The sequence below is a fragment of the Lichenostomus cassidix genome, chromosome 11 (genome assembly GCF_008360975.1).
Source record: "Lichenostomus cassidix isolate B80296 chromosome 11, HeHo_3.0, whole genome shotgun sequence".
Taxonomy (NCBI): domain Eukaryota; kingdom Metazoa; phylum Chordata; class Aves; order Passeriformes; family Meliphagidae; genus Lichenostomus; species Lichenostomus cassidix.
This window is the reverse complement of record NC_139492.1, coordinates 4,636,518-4,652,565: the sequence shown is the minus strand read 5'-3', so window position 1 is coordinate 4,652,565 and position 16,048 is coordinate 4,636,518. Positions and strand designations below refer to the sequence as shown.

General features: G+C 41.4%; 1 protein-coding gene across 1 annotated transcript; it reads left to right on the top strand.

Moving 5' to 3' along the window:
• The first annotated feature begins 679 nt into the window (after positions 1–679).
• On the top strand, positions 680–15,936 carry ATMIN (ATM interactor). Its single transcript, XM_085071472.1, has 4 exons — positions 680–931; positions 6,312–6,437; positions 7,396–7,595; positions 8,559–15,936. The coding sequence occupies exons 1-4, from the start codon at positions 719–721 to the stop codon at positions 10,381–10,383; spliced, it is 2,364 nt and encodes a 787-aa protein (XP_084927598.1). The 5' UTR covers positions 680–718; the 3' UTR covers positions 10,384–15,936.
• The last annotated feature ends 112 nt before the right edge of the window (positions 15,937–16,048 follow it).

Genomic DNA, 16,048 nt, shown 5'->3' with positions numbered 1-16,048 from the left:
GCAGCTGAGGGCAAAGGGCTGCAGGAGGAACACACAGCCTAGAGCTACACCTATAGCATAACTCTTACCCAATAAATGGTGTTGTGCATCTTTTCCCTTAAACTTGACCAGCTATAGGGGAAAAACGTCTGTGGGTTGTGTTGATGGTTCTACCAACAGTAAATAATAGAATTTTCTGAGCCAGAAGGAACCCATAAGGCTTGTCAAGTCCAACTCCTGGCACTGCACAGGACACCCCAACTATCCCACTCTGTGCCTAAGAGTGTTTCCCAAATGCTCCTTGAGCTCTGTGACCAGTTCCCCGGGGGAGTTTTCCTAATATCCAACCTCGCCCTCCCGCCAGAGCTCCAGCCATTCCCTCCCTCGGCTCCTGTCACCGAGCAGCAGTGCCTCTGCCTCTCCCCGGTGTAACACAATGAACGCAGCCCCTCCGCCGTGCAGCGGAGCCGCCTGAGCGCGGTGTGCGCAGGAGTGAGTCCCGTGTCTCCTGTCCCGTGTCTCTTGTCCCGTGTCCCGCTGCTCTCGCTCCGCACCGTGCGGCTTTTGCGCCGCGGGAGCGCGCACGGACCCGCGCGCGGCCGCACCGTTCTCATCCGCCGCGGGGCGCTGTCGGGCGGGGGCGGGGCCGCGCCACGTGCCTCATGAATATTCAGCAGCGCCGCCGCCGATTGGCCACCGCCCCCGGAAGCGGCGCGGGGGCCGAGCAGCTGACAGCAACATGGCGGCGGCGGCCGGGCGGCGTGGCGGGGGCTTGGGGCGGCCCCCCGCGCCCGTGAGGGACATGCCGCCCGCCGGGGAGCTGGTGCGGCCCTCGGTGACAGAGCTGTCCCAAGTGCGGACCAACATCCTGTGCACCGTGCCCGGCTGCGGGAAGGTGCTGCCCAACAGCCCGGCCCTCAACATGCACCTCAGCAAGGCGCACCCGCTCCAGGTACCGCCGTGAGGCCGGGCCGGCCCCGCCGCCCCCTCCGCTCGGCCCCCCGCCGGGCTGCGGGGCTGTGTGGTGGCGCAGCGCCGCGTTCCGCCCCGGGGCCTGCGGCCGGCTCGGGTTCTGCTCCGGGGCCGGGGGGCTGCGGTGTCGGCTGTGCTGGGTTTGGTTCGTAGTGAGATGGAGTGCGGGCGTGATTCCCCGCCCGGAGAAGAACTGGGATTCTGCCGAGAGATTCTGAGAGAATTGGGATTGTTCAGCCTGGAAAAGGGGATGTTTCGGGGTGACCTAATTGCGGCCTTGCAGTACCTGAGGGGAACTCACAGGGAGGATGGGGCAAGACTATTTACAAGAGCCTGGAGTAGCAGGACAAAGGGGAATGGGTTAAAATTGAAAGAGAGGAGGTTTAGATTAGATATAAGAAGGAAGTTCTTCAGTGTGAGGATGGCGAGGCCCTGGCTCAGGGTGCCCAGAGAAGCTGTGGCTGCCCTATCCCTGGCAGTGCCCAAGGCCATGCTGGATGGGACTTGGAGCAAGCTGGGACAGTGGCATGTGTCCCTGCCATGGCAGAGGGGTGGAACAAGGTGATGTTCAAGGTCCCGTTCCAGCCGAAACCATTCTGTGATTCCAGATGGGAATAAAGTGTTTCTTGTTTAAATCTCCCCTTGTGAAAGGCCCCTGCAGGACCATGAGTAAATTCACAAGTGTGTGTGTGCACAGGCTGAGCAGTTGTGTTGAGGATTCCTCCAAAATTACTTACAGAAAATAACCAATTTTGTACATTTTTGTAAACATACCTCAGGCAGTGAAGAGTTCTTAGGGACTCAGCTTCTGTTTTTTTTACTTGCTTATCGCCTATCTTTCTGCAGTAAGACTTTAAAGCCCCATTTGTGAAGTGCTGTGCAAACATGCAGCGTTTCCTAACCTTATCAGCTGGCAAACCATCTCCATCCCAACGCCGAGGGCTGCTATGCTGGGGTTTTGTTTGTTTTTTTAAAAAATGTCTGAGCTAAAAAAAAAAACAAAACAGATGGATGCCATTTTGGAAACAAGCCCTCATTTCCATAATACTCCTGAGCAAAGCTGTGGGGGAGGAGAACCACAGTTCAGCAGGCACACAGTGAGTGTGGGCCTTTCAGAAAGATATCCTTGCTTTTCCCAAAATCATAATGCCAAGTGTGCAAGGACAAATTGCATTCCTGGAAAACTTCAAGTGCAGCATTCATAGCTGCATTCCGAAAGTGCAGCCTCAGTGGGCAAACAATAAACATTCCTGTTTTGTGAAATGCCTATAAAGCCAAGTGTGGGTCTCACGTGCTCGTTGGAGGAAGAAAAGGAAATAGTTTCAAGTGTACTTGCTGTCTCCTGTCTCTGGGATGTTTTAATTTCATTTCCTATATGTACTATCAACTTTACTGTGGGTTATGTGTTAAATCTCATGTGTTCGTGGCGGGGGGAGGTACAGGAGAAGTTCAAAGTGTTCTTTCAGGTCAGCAGAGTCATTTTGGTTGTGAGCTGATGCTCTGAGCGTGCACTGCAGCTGGTGGGTTACATAACTCGGGGTGTGATGGGTGAGGAAATGCTGCTTTCTCACCCAGCGTGCTGTTAACCATCAGTGCCTTGTAGAATTAGAGCATACTCCATACACCTAATTACTGGATCTTGTGATAGCCTGGAATAAATACTGAAATGTGGAGGGATGCAGATTTTCAAAAACTTCTTGACTTGTTTCAAGGGCATTGTAATTGAGAGTAAAATGTTGTTGAGGCTTAAGGGAGGCTAAATATTTTAGTATTGGTATTCCCTTTGAAGAGATAGCTGATTCCCCAGATAAAAAGAATTTAGTAGATTGCATTTATTAGTGAAATATAAAGTGGAGAGGTGACGTGGCAAATGGATGGGAAGAAACTAATGAGGAAGGAGAGAACATAGCACTAGTGAAGAGACAAGAGGATGACTTGGTTAATTTTCATTAATAAAAGTGGCACCAGTAGGATGTTTTGATACCAAAACCCACGAGGGGTTGCTGTGGCAAAGGAAGGACATTTAGGTAAGGAAACAAGATTTCTCTGTAAAAACAGAGTCAAGTGTAGCACTACAAGGTTTTGGTCTTGTGAAGTGATAACAAAAATTTTGCTCAGCACTGGTTTGTAACAGAAATAACCTGAGGTGGGAAACACTTGCAAAACAATTTGGTCATACACCAATGAGCATTTAGGGTAATGCTGCTGGGAGAAGGGTGATCCTAAAATATGGCAGAGAGATATTCTCTGAGGGTGATGAATGGCAAGTGTTTCTGACAAAGAGAAATTAGAAGAAATTGGCTTGTTTGGCCTAACAAGAGAAGACATGAAGTGTTGATATGCAACTCTTTATTTTCTGGCTCCTTGACAGAGGATAAGTCAATAAAAAAGAAAGGGAGCAATGGATATAAACTGACACTTAATATATTAGAGCTGAATTTTTTATTTTAATTCTTTGGTCTTTTGTCTATATTATTTTATGGGAAATAGGGAAACTGCTTCTGTGTAGTTTAAAATGAAACTAGAAGGGTTCATGTAAAGGAGAGGATTCTGTGGATCCCTGTGTTAACAGGGAGGCTGTAGTCAGTGTGACCTGGAAAGGGTAGCAAAACTTTGGCATAGGTTACTCAAATACTGCACTATCACAATAGTTGTTACAATAAGAATAAATGCACTTCTCTCCATATCCTATTTAGTAAAGAAATGGTTGAGCTTCTGCTGCAAAAACTCCCGTGTTTTAAATAGTTGGCTAAAGTCTACTGCAACATCATTTTAAATTAATCCTTTGGAGTAAGCCTTTCTGGGGCAGGAAAGCAAGATGTCACTAAGTTCACCTTGACCAAGTTGGTGGCAGGGACTGTTACTTCCCGTTTCCCAAGTTGTGGTCACAAGCCCTGTCAGTGTTCCTTACAGTGCCAGTGTCTGCACTGGGAGAAGTTTGTTGGACCAATAGCTGCCAATAATTTTTGGGGTGGGGGTTTTAGAAACTTGGGACTTAAAATCAGCTATGTAAGGAAGGGAGCTGTGAGAATGTCTGAAATAGGACTGGCCAGGTGGGCTTTGAGAAGATGGAAGATTGATCATTTAGAGCCACAAGGACTTGGAATAGGTCAAAACAAGATTACTGTTTGTATACAGTTGTCCTCTACACAATATCTTATATGTGTAGAGTATCTCTCAACTTGTCACAACAAATTTTTTTTGTGGTCTCTGCCACCAAAGGCTATGTTCCAGCTGTTAAAAAAAGCATCCTACTGGTGTTTATAAAGCTTTTAAACACTTGGTATTATTCTATACCTTAGTATTTCAGTAGTTTTAAGTAACCTGTGGTTTACCTGTTAAGTGCCTGAACATGTTTCCCATATTGCCCTGTCGGTTGTTGGGTTGTGACATTAAATATAACACACTTAATAACATTTTATTTAGGAATAAGTAACTCCAATTGCCAGTTACTCAGCACATTGATTTCTTCTGCAGTGGGAGAGGCCAAATATAGCTTTGACTTACAGACAGGTCTTTCTTTTCTCCTGAGGACTTTGAGACTGACATCTGATGAAAGTGTTATGTGTAAAGTCAGGGTTAAAAACTGGAATTGGGGCTGGAACAACGAGATTTCTTTGTGTCATGTTCCTGTTTGGGGCAGTGGCTCTGGGAGGTACAACAATAGTCACAGTGATGATTCAGCAGAGATGGAACTGGCCTGTTTATGGACAGGGCTGTCCACAGGAAAAACTGCTGTACATAAAGGTGCTTAGAAGGTTAAAATGTTACATGAAAACTCCCTTTTTAGAGAATTATTCCAGATTTTCTTGATACGGCAGCTGATCATTTTGATCAAGAGGCTCTAAACGTTGCTTGTTTGAGTCTGGCATGTCATTAATAAAAATGAACTTGTGGCAATGTCAAAAAGTAGCAGTGTTGAGTGTGTGAAAATATAACTGAAATATTGCTTGAAGGGATTACAGTATTTTACAATATCACAGAATATCTTAGCTTAAGAGGTGATTTGAGGGAAAACAAAATCATTGAAATATCCCCCTCTGCAGCTGCCTGAGGTGTAAATGAGAGGGCTTCAAAAGCAAGGTATGAGTGGTTCAGGACAGCATTGTTGGGTTGTAAGTAACTGCAGGTAGGTAGGAAGTGGGGGTGTGAGCAGTGGAGCCCTTAGGGCCCTGGCAGCTGAGGCACATACTTTGCTTCACGTGGGAGGACTGTTGTGCTTTTTGGATTCTCTGTGTTTGGTGTAACCTGTGTAAACGGGACCAGCTGGAGATCTGCCCAAAGAGGTGGTTAGGGAGTGACTGGTGTGAAGTCATCCTTCCACTACTGACTGCTCACTCTGCTCATGCTAAGGAAAATCAGGTGCAGAGTTCAAACAGGGCACGGTCCTGTAAATTCTTCCCTGAAAAATCATCTTGGGGATGCCATCATGGACTGCAGTAACTGGCTGTAGGAGCTATGTTTGGCCTCCTATTCAGTCTCAGAATGGAAGAAGACTCACAGCTACTCTGAGCATCAGATTTGAAATAGTTCACTTTTAATTTTTTGCTTAGACACAGGTGCCTGATGCTTCCACTGAGACCCTTTCAGATAGGGTATGTCTAGAGGTATGTGTCATCTGGTTTCCATGCCTGTGTCCTCAGTAGGAAGGGATTTATGTGGTTGAACAATCTGGACAATCCCATTAATATGTCCCTCTTATATGTACTTTTGAGGTTCTCTTTGAGCAAGCTGTGTTGCTTTTTTTCTGTGTAGATGTGGGGCTCAGTGAGACAGTTCACATGGAAAGCCTGGATAGATTGGTCACTTAATGTTTGGAGGCTCAGAATTAGCATACCAGTTGTTTCACAGACTTAAGTGAGATTTGGTTTATGATCTAAATTAAGTGGCAGAGCATACTTGGCATTTTTCATTTTATTACAAGTAAACTCTAAATAGTGCTAACAAAATTCTAACATCAAGGAAGTATTGTGTTTCAGTGACTAATCTTAATGGAGGTTCAAGTACTCTGCTACTAACAAGTAAAACCACGTTGAATCAGCAGTCTAGGGTAGTAACTGTATGGAATTTTTTTTTGCTTCAAATAACATGAAGCATGGGGCATGGAGTGTTTTGGTAAAAGTACAGTACCACTACTCCATAGAGCTTGTTGTAATTGCACCTGTTAATTTTGATGGGATATTTGCAAAGTGGCATCCACATAGGGGAGAAACTCCATGAACCTTCAAATCATGTAGGAAAGTGCTTTCAACTCACTGAGATGTGTAAACTCAGCCAGCCATAGTTGATGTGTATTCTGAATATTGTCTTGAATATGCAAACCTGTAGAATTGTCAACTTCTCAATTGGTTCTTTTTCAGGATGGAAAACTTAATGCACCAGTAAGAAAGGGTTTGAAAACTTCACAGAAATTCTACTGCTGTCCTATTGAAGGCTGCCCTAGAGGACCAAACAGACCATTTTCCCAATTTTCTCTTGTAAAACAGGTATTCCTGTTTCCTAAAGTATTTTCGCACTGATTCAGTCCTGTCTCTACTCCAGAGAGTGTGCACTTCTGCATACAGATATCCTCAAAGCCTCTCAGCACATAGCCAGAAGTTGGAGAGCTGTATGCAGCAACTTAAAGTGCCATATGATTCATGAGTTTGCATGTTTGCATGTTGATATTAGAGGACTAGAACCTTTTGATCAGGCAGATGCCAGTGTGTTCTTCTAAACTAGAACAGAGCCCCTCTCCACAAATTAAATAGATGGAGAAAGATTAAAGAAGAGGGGGAAAAAAATCACAGTAGCACCTGATAAATGTTTAAACTGTGGCTATGCTTTTAACTGCTTTTTCAAGTGGTCAGGAATTGAGTTTTTCTTTGCTTTAATATCAAAATGCATTTGTTTACTAGTTAGCTTGTTTAAGAAAACATGTAAGACTTGTTTCTGCATCAGTGAGCAAAAAGAGCACTGCACTGCTGTTGGTTACCTGTGCTGAGCTGGGGACACCATAGGAGCTGAGTGGCTGGCATTTGGTGCCATAAATGAAAAGGAAAAAATTTGATGTTTGCTCTGGTGTCATCTCTGTATGACTTGAGATTGTTTGCTTGGTTGTAGATCTTCTGAAATGTGCACATGTTGCAACACATACTTACTATGCTCTTTGGCAAAATTGATCTATAGATTTATTCATGTCCACAGGAAACCTTCAGTGGCATTAGGATAGATAAATGTTTATCTGCCTCTTTAACATGCATGTAGCATCAGCAGATTTGTAGACTTCAGATTCTCTCCATTGATTTCTTTAGCTTATTTGTAGTAAGACTTTAAAAAAATAATTAATGCTACACTTCGGTGCTACTAAGCAGCTAAAAAATTGCAAATATTTTCTCCCCTAAACATGATTTTTTTTTAAATCTTCACTGAAAGCTAATGTTTACTTTCCCTTGTGTATTCTAGCACTTTATGAAAATGCATGCTGAAAAGAAGCACAAATGCGATAAATGTAGTAACTCCTATGGCACAGAATGGTATTTGAAACGGCATATAGAGGTCTGTGGCAAGACTTTCCAGTGTACTTGTGGGTGCCCTTATGCCAGCAGAACAGCATTACTGTCTCACATTTACAGAACTGGCCATGAAATTCCTGCAGAACACAGGTAAAAGTGAAGCAGTGAAATCATGATGCATTCATCACCAAGTCCTGTGTGTCTCGTGTGCTGCCTTTTTTGTCTCCTCTCTGTTGATTAAATAGGAAATAAGATCATGTAGTTTTAGCTGCAAAGCAGTTTGCAGTTTCTTTGTTGCTTTTGGGAGTTTCTGTTTTGTTGAAGGCAGCGTGATCATCTAATCAGTAAGATCTGGTTTCCCTACGTAGAAAACAAAAAGTACTGATGACACTGCAGTGCTTGGCAAAAATGCTGCTGGTTCTTGTTGCATCTGCTTTTACAGTTCTGTGAGAGTAGAGATGATTTGGAAATGTTTGTAGCTGGTAACTGAGGTGTGGAATGTAGCTCAGGTTATTTTCTTGTACAGTCTAGTCATCATTGCAATTGTTGGTGGATTTATTTTTTACTGCCTATCTGTGCATGTTTAGATTTATAGTTTTAATGTGTACTTATATTTCATAAAGGGCAATCTACTTTCTGAGGCCTAACCTGCCTTTCTTTGGGGTTCAGCTGCTGCAAAATATAAGTTTTGTGTGAAGGATTGCTAATTTTATCTTCCATTTCCATGAGAGGCCATTACCTGTGCATTGATTTTAAGAGATCTTCCCCATCAATGCTAAGTCTGAGTCAGTGTCAAAATAACACATTAGAAGTATTCAAATTGGAGTGCTTAATGTGCAAAGGGGAAGAAACCATGTAAACTTGCACCTCCATTTGGAAAAAGGTCTCCATAAAAGAGATAATCTCTATTCTTTTTTAAAATGAGAGAGTGAGGAATGACATTTAACAAAACTGAGCTTCATTAGGTCTTTTTATGTTTTAATCTGGATTGTCTTCTTGTATCCAGCCTCATCTGTGACTTCAGTTTGTATTTTCAGTGCAATGACTCAAAAGAATGGAAAGCAGATGTTCTGTGTTTGAAAGAAGTATAAATTATTCATTTCATATTCACAGGGATCCTCCTAGTAAGAAAAGGAAAATGGAAACCTCCATACATAATCAGCAGTTGGCAGAGAAAGCAAATGAAGCATTCATGAAAACACACAATACTGCTCCTGGTTCTCAGGAATTGGAGTCCTCTGAAGTGAAAGTAGTGGCCTCTCTTGAAGGCTCCTGCAGTTCTAACTTCACGAACCAAATGCAGCCAAAATGTGCACCAAAGATGCTTTTACCCAAGCCCAAGGTGGCTTTGGTTAAACTTCCAGTGATGCAGGTTGCTCACTTGCCAGTGTATGTATCTGCAACAGACCCTTCTGTCAAACCTGCTGTAGTGACTGTTGATAATCAAGGTTCAGTTGTAAGTACTGTTCATTTATTGCCTCAATCTATAGGAATCCTGATTCCAGCCCTAGAGGCAGAAACACTTGTATTTAAAGATAGTATGCCTGTTTCAAAAGTGACAAGTTCTGGTGATCGTGAACCAGTAAGTACTGGTGTGCAAGTTGAGTTGGACAAGGTTACATTGAATAACACAGGGCAAGAGCTGGGGAATGTTTGTCACAAGAACAAAATTTCTTCAATAAATATTCAGACTGACTTATCTTACATCTCACAGAACTTTGTACCAGCTGCAGCCTGGACTCCCAATTCTTCTGTGTCTTCTTGTTCTCAGACAGATCTGTCATTCAGTTCCCAGGTTTCATTACCCATCAGTGTACAGACACAGACACTGCTGCCTGCTTCCAAACTGACTTCATCCATAGCTGCTCAGACTGATGCTTTCAGTCAAGGCTGTTTTCCAACGTGTGGCATTTCCAGAGAGACTCAAACCAGTAGGACACAGGACTGTATTGATGGAAGAGTGCAGATGGACCAGGCTGTGATGTGCAGTGACATCTTTGACAATGTTCCTTCATCATACAATGTTTCTACACACATTGAACTTCCAGAAAACAACTTAATGCCTGCAAATATAGATCAAACCTTGGTGCAAAGAAGTAGCTGCAAGAGCCTGAATCAGGATACGGTAAAGTCTGAATCCCTTATCAGCTTCAATACACAGACCAATATACTTCCACCTCAAAATACAACAGATAATCAAACCCAGACGATGGACCTGCTGAGTGATCTGGAAAACATCTTTTCAGGAAACATGTCTGGGCAGACACTGGATAATCGTGGCCTTTTGTCTGAGACAAGTTCTAATGCTGACACACATCTTCCATCTGGTCCATCACAGAGCACAGGGATAGACTTCGACATTGAAGAGTTCTTTTCAGCATCCAATATCCAAACTCAGACTGAAGAGAGTGAGCCCCTAAACTCTGAGCCAGTTTTGGAGTCACTGGACATTGAAACTCAGACTGATTTCTTATTTTCAGATAGTGCCACTCAATCATATAACTGCCGAGGCAATTCTAACTTCTTAGGTTTGGAGATGTTTGATACACAGACACAGACAGACTTGAATTTCTTTTTGGACAGCACTACCCATCTGCCTTTAGGAAGTATTCTGAAACAGTCCAGTTTCTCTATGAGCACTGACTCATCTGATACAGAAACCCAGACAGAAGTATATATGGCTACTAAAAATATACCTACTCAGAATATTGAAAGCAAAGTCCAGCTCAGTAGTGCTGAGACACAGACTATGGATAGCTGCTTTGAGAATCTGGGGAGTTTATTCCTTACCAGCAATGAAACACAGACAGCAATGGATGACTTCCTTCTGGCTGACATAGCCTGGAATACAATGGAGTCCCAGTTCAGTTCAGTAGAAACACAGACCTGTGAAGAGCTGTGCTCCTTGTTCCAGAGCTCTGACAAGCCCAGCCACTGAGTGCTACGTAACATAACTGTTTCCTGTGGTTTGAATTTAACTTATTGGGGTGGGAGAGATGGCTTTACCAAGTGATCCACTTTGCATTATTGAATGTACTTGTCATGAGCAGTTGACCTAAGAGACTTTTCATGCTGAAGGTACACTATTGAATATGTAACTTTACATAAACTATGTGTGTATAAATAGAGGAGAAAGGGGGGGCTGTAACATGTTAATGTACATTTGAACCTTAAAAAATTATGTGGTGCCTATGTTTTTTTCTCAAACTTCTCTACAAAGCTGTTACTGCTTTCATTCAAGTAGAAGAACTTTTAAAGTTGTTCTCTGTATCTCTCTCTGTTCCTGGCTTACATGCAGGGTTCCAATGTGCTGGACCAAAACCCTGACCTGTTCAATTGAGGTGCTTCCCTGAACTTACGGGGGAGGATTCTATTAGTGTAAGCTACTTCTGTTTACTTTTTTTAGTAGCTTGTATTTTAAATCCGGCATGAGCATAATCAGCCGTATTGTCTTTTACTTTATGCCTTCACAGCTCTTTCTCCTGCATAAGCTGAAATTTTCCAAATACCTGTCCAACACACTAGACACATAGAGATTTTTGAATTGTTGATAATATTTATTATTAAAAATGTGTGTGGAAAGCAGTTTGGTTTTTTTTTTTCCCTGAGTGGCACTGATGCTCTTTGAAGGGTAGGAAAAGAACTTGGAATTCGTAATTATAGGGAAAATTAGTATGTCGTCCTTTTAGCTAGTGTAATAAATAGGACTAACATTTTCAGAGTCTTCAGAAGGGATTTGCTTAAGTTATTTCTGTCTGTAAGATGCAAATGTTACAATGTGTGTGCCTCAGAGACTGGAATCATTTGGTTTTGCTGAAATTCTCCTAGCTTTATTGAGATACGAAACGAGAAATGTTGCAATGGTTTATACCTCTACTACCTTAAGAGGAATCTTTAAAAATGGGCAATTAAATTCCTTAAAACACTCGCCTTGACTCCTGTTTCTGGACTTCCAGCTTCCAAAAACAATTGGAATCCATACAACAGAGCTGGGAGATCAGCTCATAGAAGCCCTTGCAGAACAGCTCTATCTTACTTTTGCACATTGATCTACAGCCCTCACTTCCTGCAGCTTTTAGAGTTTCCCTGAGTAGAGTCAAATTCATAGAAACTGATTTTTCAGAGAAGATGCATATGACCTCTTGGAATCTTCTTTTTAACGTTTATGTTGCTCCTCATGCCACTGTTTGCAGTATTTTTCATTTGCATGAAAATATATTAAGCCAGTTGTGAATGTATGTTGGAATTTGGCCTTAAGTAATTTTTATCTGTTACTATAATAGCTGTGAAATGTAGGCCTCTGGTTTTGTCCTGGACAGATTTTTGTTTCTGTAACCCTGAAGGAAAAGAGTAAACTCTTTGTGTCAAATTCCTGGGCCTGTAACAGACTTTTCTCCTCCATTGTTAGAGGAGAAGGTATTGGCTGCATATTTACTATGCAGCCCAGCAGCAAATGTATGTCCAAGCCTTAGGTTTTGAGGACTCCCTATGCTTTGTGCTGCATATTCTTAACTCAAGGATGTGGGAGTTGTTACTCATCCATTGCAGCCAGCTTGTTTTTGTTGAAGATGAGCAATACCTTTATTTTTTCCTTTTTTTTTTTTTAATCTTTTCTTAATACTCTTTAAATTGCCATGGCAAGTGTGTTTACTGGAAAGAATCTGTTTAGATTAACCCTGAAACTCCCATTTTCCTTCTGAAACCCCAGCTGTGTTGCCTGTATGATTTTTTTAACGTCTCTAGGTATGATTTCAGACACTTCCAGTCTGGCTGAAGAAACTGCAGAATGGAATCTTGCTGTTCCTCAGGAGAGCAGTAATTCTGCTGTGGGGAAAGTTCCCCCAGGTTTCACAATGAATGTGGAGTTGTCCTATGAAGGGTGGGATATATTTGAAAAAGGAAGGCATCACTTGTAATTTTGTTTCTTCTGAAGATATGACTGACTCATATTTACCTGCCTACTTTGAAATTGGGAGATAAGATACAGAACAAAATTAGGTTAATTTATTCTATCGCAATATCTCTCTAGTAATGTTGCAACTTCACATTTTAAAGTGTTTTTACTTCTCCTTTCTTTACCTGGCTGGAATACCAGAGAACACTTCTTCATACACTAATTTCTGTGTTTCCCATGTGCAAGTTGTGTGTACTGACACTTGAAAAAGGTGCAGTTACTATAAACCTGGTTTGGAAAAAAGATATTTTCCACAGCTGTAGAAGCTGTTCCTTCCCTCTGAATTTAGAAAGTCAGTCTCTACTCTGCAAGAGAAGGAATCTTGGGTGCTGAGGAGCAGGATTACTGAAGGGTTTGAGTTGTAGCCGTCTGAGAGACTAGCAAGGTTTAAAGTACTTTGAAACTAAATGACAAATTAGAGTGATAATTGCCATGTTATTGTGTAAGCCAAAGCTCTTAGCGTCAGGGACTGTCAGGAAAGACCCAAAAGTTTGTGTGGATGAAATCTTACAATGTAATCATGACCCAATTATTGTACTTTGTAATTAAAATATTTCTGAGCTTTGTGTGTTTTATTAGAACATGCAAATAACAATCCTTTCACTCATTCTATTGGTTTAAAATAGTTGGTACTTTAATTAGGTGGACACAGTATTACAACATGAAGTCATTTATTGAAAGTGCAGTATTAAGAAATTATTGAATGTCTGCACTGTCTGAGGGAAGTGGGTCATTCTGACCAAAATTAACTTCTTCACAAATTTGGTTCTCCATAAATTATTCATGAAAGTCAGAAGCAGGTATGGATCCTATGTCACTGAATTTGGATTTATCAAGTATTTTTGTGAAAATGTGGAGACTGCAACCAGACTTCATAGTTCTGTGAACCCCACACTAAACTTCATGAAACCTGATCTGAAACACTTGCTGAATATTATGAATTCTTCACATTTGAACAAGTTATTGGAAAAGGCTGTTTTTCTATTTTTGCCTTTGTTATAAAGTAAACTTCGGACAGAACTATTTCTGGGTAGAACTAAAATGATATTTATCTCCCTTTTCCTGCAGTTTGTCTCTGATTTGATTTTCAAGGCACTGTATTGTAAGTATTAGTCAGCAGTACTATCTTACTCTTGTTTCTATCCTCTGTTGCCATTAGAGCTGCTATACAGAAAGTAACATCAGATTCTCTGTAGCCTCTTAGCACAACTTTTTCTCTGGAAGTGATACTAATGTTGTGTGTACTTACCCTTTGTGTTTTCTGCTTAATTCTGTTAAGCTGTGATTGCTGGATCTTGATCTGGATGCCTGTGTAACACTATTATAAAGCTGAATTAATAGTTTTGTAGTTTCGTTTGTGCTTTTCTTTAGTGCATAAAGATTTGAACAAAGGAAATGGCAGATTTGGGACTTGAATTCTATGAGAACATAAGCACAAATAAGCTGAAAAATGAAAGGTCTGTCTTGTTGCCTTCCGTATTTGTTTGTCAGAATGCTACAAGTTTGTATGACAGTATGTGTTTCTTCTACTTATGGCTTTATTTGTATCTATTTCTGCTAATATACCTGTAAATACTTTCTGCTGTGGGTAGGGACAGCTCTTTCTGTTGGCCTAGAGAAATAGGTAGTTTTAAGTCAGAGTTTGCTAACACTACATGTTCTTAGTTATGCAATGCTGCTTGTGTCTAGAAAGTTTTCACTTCCAAAGGATATGAAAGCATTTTAAAAAATGTATGTATACTTCCAGCTGTAAATTAAACAGCTGCAAAAGAAACCTTGCGAAGCCTCATCTAGCTTTGAACGACTCGATCAGTGTCTGTAACTTAATGTATGTAACTTGCTCCTTACAAATTTTTATTATAAGGCACATACAAAGTCTTGTTTGTTTCTGTTAAAAACAAGAGGCTGAATTTCCCTGTTAGTCATATGGACCTCAGTTGTGTAGTGGCAACAGAACAAAGAAGGATGGCTGCCTTCCACTCTTTTAAATCCTTATGCTGCTAACATGTGAATTGAGGGGGTTTTTTGAGGCTGGGTAGAAACATAGGAGTTGGCAGGATTGGGGTCTTAGGGGGCTAGGGGGATTTTAATAGCCTTTCAAATGTAGGGTAAGTCAATAAAACTGATAACTGAATCAACATAGGGTGCTCAACTTGCAAAAGAACATGTTCCTGAAATGGCAACTCAGAGGTGAACCAAATGTATTTGCCTTTATCATTAAGGTTGTACAGCTTCCTTTGCTTTAATATATTTCTGACGTGCTGATTTTTTTAAACATGATCTTAATGTACCGTTTACTGTTCCAAATACATTCACACCAAAATGTTGGTAATGTTCTGGGCCTTGCAAGCTTTTTCATTCCTGTTTGGTTTAAGGTGCTGCTATGCTTGTGTCCTGGTAGGATTGGCCTCCTGTGAACAGGCTGCCATTGATAACAGGAACACTGTGAGGATACAGTTGTTTAATGGTAGCAAACTTCAGTGCATGGTGCAAACATGCATCTTCTGTTTCTTTTGTTCTTGTTGTTTCTTAGGAGTTGATGTGAATTTAAATGTGTGCGAGAAGGACTTGCTGCTTAGAACATGACTGAATTCTCTTGTTTCAAGTGCCATTGCTATGCAATGAACAGAACTCAGTGCTCAGCCTGGCAGTCAGGGTGAGGGAATGTTTGTGTTCATGTGTGTGACTCTTCACTCTTCACTACTTCCCTGGAAATGTAACTGGACAGCCTGAAACGGTGGAAACTCCTCAAGGAACTGCCGAGTTAAATAACAGACATCCCTTTACTTGTGATCCTTTTTCATATGCTGGCTTTACAGTACCTTCAACAACTAGCAATGGAATATAATAGATGACTTGTGGTGTTGTCAGCTCTACATTTCACAACATCCAGTGCTTTACATGCTTCAAGCACCTGCATGCAGAGCTAGATTGACAGTACTTCCATCTACAGACGTTTGCAAGTGCATCTGTGATAAAGCTAGATATGAAAGATGGCCATATCTTTACAGCTTAAAGAATTCAACACCTGATTACAATCTCATTTAAATTTGTAATTATTTGGAATGAATGAGTAATAAATCTCATGGGTGAGTCTTTCCCAAAGCATGTGTGAGTTATCTCAGCAAGGCTGAGAAATTTCCTTAAAATATCTTTCTTTTCATTACTGGTGGGATTTTTTTATTTAGTGGACAAATTTAGTTTTCAAAGGATGTTCATGTTTAATTCTTGCTATTTAAGCCAGTAAACTTGCAGTGAGCAGACAAAATCAAGCATTCATTTTTTAGACCTATTTTACAAGTGACAATCCCAAAGAAGGAATGTTGTCTTAGTAACTGTGAAACTTGTAATTACATTATTGCATGCAGAGAAAACCTTGTGCCAAAATACTGTTTCATATTTCCCTCTGTTGGAACCTGAAGTGTTACACAAAGCTACTAGTAAGTTATTCAAAAGTACTGAAATGTTTTGTTCACAAATGAAGCACTTAGTCCTGTAAATTATACATATTTTGGAATAAAGTTAACTTCAATCATTTTTTGCCTTCTGTTTTAATGGCCATGATCTCTGCCTGCAAAGGCCTGGGTAGGGGATTCAGTGCCTATTGGCAAGTACCACCCATTGATCCTGAAACATCTTAGCTTTTATT

Excerpts from the sequence above, each read along its gene's own strand:
- ATMIN (XM_085071472.1), top strand. The coding sequence starts at position 719 with ATGGCGGCGGCGGCCGGGCGGCGTGGCGGGGGCTTGGGGCGGCCCCCC. Across the intron at positions 932-6,311 it reads GCAAGGCGCACCCGCTCCAG|GATGGAAAACTTAATGCACC; the intron begins GTACCGCCGTGA and ends GTTCTTTTTCAG. Across the intron at positions 7,596-8,558 it reads GAAATTCCTGCAGAACACAG|GGATCCTCCTAGTAAGAAAA; the intron begins GTAAAAGTGAAG and ends TCATATTCACAG.